At 44.7% G+C, this 5,264-nt stretch overlaps 1 protein-coding gene across 1 annotated transcript in view; it reads left to right on the top strand.

Moving 5' to 3' along the window:
- The window catches only part of T265_12812 (hypothetical protein), a gene marked incomplete at both ends in the record, with an annotated part of 48,055 nt that overhangs the window by 25,002 nt on the left and 17,789 nt on the right, over positions 1 to 5,264 (top strand). Inside the window, one exon of the mRNA XM_009165590.1 lies at positions 4,997 to 5,119. Within this exon, the coding sequence (XP_009163854.1) occupies positions 4,997 to 5,119 (123 nt within the window). The remainder of the gene's footprint in view (positions 1 to 4,996; positions 5,120 to 5,264) is intronic.

The raw sequence follows: 5,264 nt of genomic DNA, 5'->3' as shown, positions 1-5,264 counted from the left end.
GGGGGGGCGGGGGTACTGTCGGGTTGCCCAAGCCTAGACAGGGGAAGTCGAGAGGCAGAGTTCAGGTTCGAACCACGGACGTTCCGGTCAGTAAGTTCGTATGTTAATGAACTAACTATCTCTCACTTATTGAGTTTTAAGCGTAGCGCCTTCTGGTATGCTGGAACAACGCCTTTTCGCTGTGATGCTCCACTAGGACGATGAACCACGGACGTTCCGGTCAGTAAGTTCGTATGTTAATCGCTGAACTATCTCTCACTTATTGAGTTTTAAGCGTAGCGCCTTCTGGTATGCTGGAACAACGCCTTTTCGCTGTGATGCTCCACGTGATAGGACGATGCACGGACCTGTATACGTGTAATTAACGCATGCAGACTGTCATAAGCCAGAGTAACCAGACGAACATTATGGTAGCACTGATACACTTTTTGATGCTTTCTGGTAATTCATTTTGTATTGTCTTTGTTGTTTTCGGAAGCCGACTAACTTTTAGCCTCCCGGTCAATGGAAATGGCTGTTCTGGAGGTCACTTCTACCGTTCCGTTTAAGTTCGGGTGCCCATTATCCGCACAATGCTCTCAGCTGCAAAACCTTTACGAGTGGAGTAAAACTTCCTACGCCAAAATGTTGCATTTTGTTGTGTATGTGCTCAAACCAAAAACCGTCTTAATCTACCTTCATATTTTTGCAGCTTACCACATTTCATTGCTCACTGGAACAACCATGCCTCTGGTTGAAAAGTTCTGTGGGATAATTTCCCAGCATCGCTGAGGCCTCGGGATGCCTAAATGAGGCTTATAAGTTTGGACTGGTACTCTCGATTCAGTTGCCCGATTGCTTTAGTCCATCAGGGACACGTCATAACTCTCGAAAATTCAATTCCATTGTGCAAATACTGAGCGCCGCCTGCACGTGATCAGTCGAAATGGTCGACAGGATCAGACTTATTTCGTGGGCATGTGTGCCATTCGTCATCCCAGGTGGTTTTTCCCACACACTGATAAGTAGCACAATGGGACAGCACCAGTTTAGTTCAGCTTTTTCGATTGTGCGCTTTGATTCCGACCGCTGCTTCACCTGCTATTGCCCCGTCATCCTCATCATTTGTGTGTTTACCCTAGTCACCGGAACGTTTGCAGTCTGCCCGTTCAGCCCCATCTCTCCAATCCAGCACAGGCATAAGTTGGGGTGAGGGATAATTTTGCGTACCCGCATATATCTTATTTCATTCCATTTTGCGGCCTGAATGGCCAATTTGTGGTCCAATCGCTTAGCTCCGGATTGATGTACGTTCACTACGTTCTCAGCTATCCGGCCCCCAGAATCGTCTCATTCCACACGAAAAAATACTGCAATAACTTTCCCAGACTCCTTGAAACCAATCTACCGAACCCCACTACTATTGAGTGTTTCTTTTTATCAGGTGGGCTACGTTGAATTACGCACAAGACCCAAAAAATCGAATTATTCAACTGGAGGTTTATAAACGCAATAATAAAACGCCAAAGTGGTACAAACTTCAAATCGTGGAATGATGTCTAGTTAAGCTCTGCTAATTCCAAATCGGATCCTATACAAATAAAGTAGGTAGGAAACCGCGCATCTCAACCAAACTCACACCCACTCAAGACAGAGTGGTCATAGGATGACGAAGCTCACCTGGCTCTATTGAATTAGATACGTACTACGAAGGTCAAAGGGCGGTCAGGAACAATAGGAAGGAATGGGGGCATAAGGAGGAAAGAACCAAACGCGAAATCCCGTTCTACACAATGAGAATAATGGAAAAGAGTCAACAAGTACTTTGTACGCGCACCTTTCACTGGCCAGTACATCGCCAGGTCAGTTTTTGTCATCAACTACTTCACACGGTTGTTATTCAACAGTTTGTACTGATTTAGGGCATATGTGAGAGGTTAAAGTAACCAGCATCAGGGATTTGTACCCTTGACGCCAGTTTCTGCTTACGAATGTGTGCGAATCTCTGGTACCGTAACTTTTATGCACAATTAATCGATCGGCAGATCGATATGCTCCGAAATAGAATGCCCAAACGCCCCAATAAGTCAAGTGTGCCAATGTCATGGGACTGCACTAATGTGTTTTCCGTCCCAACTCCGTCATTATCCCACAAAGTTTCCCTGGGATATCCGGGCACAATTTCCATCAGTTTTTCTATTAGGGGGAAGAGTGTTCCATAGTCCGTCACAATGGAAGATCAGCGCTCTGATCCGAAACCAGTACGTGTTTGGTTGACTGAGTAGTTAGGTGACCTAACAATGAGTGGTCATGTCTACAATCATGACAGCAAGTATAGGTGAATCGTCTGACGAGAGTAGAGATGTCAAAAGCTATCAGTTCCACTGCACACCGTTAATTATCATCGATTACCTCCTGTGGAATGTGATGTCCGTGTAGAATTTGTGACGTATTCTTGGAAGCCCAATTGAGTGGTACGCCAAATCACAAGCCAAGAATTGCAAAGTTTTGAGATTTATCAACAAAGTGCGTTAGTGTATGTACAAAATGTGTATAGGAAAAGGGCATAAACCTCAAATTGTGGGGATTTCCATCTAATTGGTGCAAGCCCAAATACATCCCGACAAGAACGGCACCCCAATGCGAATTCCCGATAAACGTGTGCGCGCACCACGTGACAACGCTGTAGCGTGGGTGAGCCGACGTATTACACTGGAAGGCAACGAATACACAGGGTTAACTCAGAAACATTGGCACGCGGAGACACAGCAAGCACGACGTACAGGTAGGAAGGCAGAACGACCGTGGTGCAGAAACACGTGTATTCAACCACCGAAACCGAATATAAAACAACATGATATGGAAACAGTCAATTCAGTCAATGGGTTTGGTCGGGTGTACCTGTAATAGGGAGAAAAAGGGATGGACATACATTAGGTCATATGATAAACACGTGTAGGCAGGTACATTCCAGTTGCAATCGCGTTACAACGCAAGTGGTCAAAATGCGTGCGGGAAAAGTTTGTCACAGTTGATTCGGCACGTTGAGGGTCAAAAGTTCGAAGTAGACGCGGAAAACAGTGGGGAAGGATTTGACCGGGAGAAAGGAGGTATAGTCTGCTTGTTCAGTTTTTTCAAACAAAACCACGAAAGACTACTCCTTGGCTAATTTTCATCAGTCTTCACAAGTGAACCTCGAAAATTCGGTCAATTCGCGTATAGTCTGCTTGTTCAGTTTTTTCAAACAAAGCCCACAAAATACTAATTGAATTGTTTTCATCAGTCTTCACAAGTGAGCCTCGAAAATTCGGCCAATTTGCATGAAATTCTGTGGGATAACCATCGCAGTCTAAGTGGTATACGTGTCTGCATCAATTGGATTGTTTTGGTGCCGGACCGATGATGAGTACAGCCAACTAATGAATGATTCCGTAATCAAAACCAAGACAAACATATGAAAGCAACAGCTGAGGTCATGGTTGTCTGGTTTCCTAGCATCAGTTCACTCAAAATGGTTTCCGAAATTTAACAAGATTAATCTGAGTGCTGTAAAAGATCAGTTTGCTGGCCATTTCTGCTAACCGAATACTGGCTTCTTACTTGTACAGCTTATCAGGTTATGACGAAATTTCGGGCCCCTGTTTCTTAAATCTGTCGTCCCTCTCCAGTCTATTGTCAATCTACGCCATGCGTCCAAGCCTGTGGTTCTTGAACCGTTTTCCAGAAGTGTGCTGCTAAATTTTTATTCGGTATGCGAGCCCTCCTAAATACCGCTCGCTTTTAGTCTCCCGTTGTTTGTGTAATGATAGTCAGGCCACGCCTGAAACACAGACCAGAGCATTTTTCAACATAGGTTTGATAAAGAGTGAGATTCAAGAGAACTTCTCTGTAAACCCATAGACAACTTTCAGAATAGCACTGCACATCAGTCTGTAACGGACTTCCTTCATCTTAGCACGGCCTCACAAACCTACGACTCACTTTGGTCGACGACTTTTCAGAGAAGCCCAGTTCTAGGAAGATAATAATGATCCCGTTACTGTTAAATTGTATCGACGGTGTACTATGCACAGAGCTGCTACTGGCGAACATTGCTTTTGAATTGACGGGTAGGGTTTCAGCCGCATTGGTTGTATAACATGAGGAGCAATTATCGGAACCATATGTTAACCAACCAACCTCATGATTTATTCCTGATGACCAGACATTCGTCCGATTCTTTAGTCCCAAAAGCTGGGAGATCCGGAGAGTTCCTACTGGTGGACAATTTCGTGCTTTCTAGGTCATCATTATGCTTGTTCTTATTTCTACCAGGTCTCTTTGCAAAATACTTAGACAAGATTGTGTAGCAACGAAGCCCCGGTATTCAATAATATGCTAGTTTTCAATCCTATTGATCGTGTTCACCCCGTCCTCCGAGGGCGCTCCAGATACCTTTCTACATGGAATCACCGTCATGAGATGACTCGATGCCACTGTGCTTGTATCACAGGTCATTTCAAGGCAATCGACTTTTCGCCATGTGTTTAGGTTCATCTATATGTCTGTCTGTCCCCGTGGCCACTTGAGCGTTACGTCAACGCGTTACCAAGTCCTTAATAAGACTGTGCAGACTGGCAGTCAACTTGTTAGGATTTTGTCCCTGTTTTGTTGGACTAGGCTGATTTGAATTCATGCGATCACCCACCTATGAACAGTTCTTCTAGTCTGATCACTGTACCAGAGCACAAATTTTAAATGTCTTCACTAAAACGTCACAAGATCAAACCGTATTGTCCCTCAATATTATGGTCCAGATCCCGGTCCTCCACCGAGAGTGCGTGGTACTTCTCGACTCTTCTATGGCCGAAATTTCAAGTCGTCCGCCATATTTTCAACCGCCTCCTGGTTGAAACAAAAACCAGGAGTAGGGTTATTCAGACGGACGATATTGAGCTTTGCGCATGCTCCGTCGAATTATTTGGTCTCTTACCGCACAGTCCTTGTTACTCATTTTCTCTATACTTCTGTTTCACAGGGGGACTCATTGTTCCAGCTGGTGCCTTTGGTATCCTCGTTGGAGGTCTCATTCTGAATCGGTTCCGTTTCCGACGTCGTGGTGAGTTTCTGCCTGGTATACTTCCCCCTTTGGCTAACTTACGTAAGCGTGCGTCCATGAATGTAATCTAACTATGATGCTAGTGTAGGTACATCTCCCTCGAAACTATGGATTCCAAACTGTTTTGGAGTAGTGAAAATACTCAGTAGTCGTTCTGCGTAACACACTTTCATTTCATAGCTGCCGT

Source organism: Opisthorchis viverrini (genome assembly GCF_000715545.1).
Source record: "Opisthorchis viverrini unplaced genomic scaffold opera_v5_16, whole genome shotgun sequence".
NCBI lineage: Eukaryota > Metazoa > Platyhelminthes > Trematoda > Opisthorchiida > Opisthorchiidae > Opisthorchis > Opisthorchis viverrini.
Note: the sequence above shows the minus strand (reverse complement) of the source record. Positions and strands in the feature narration are given on the sequence as shown.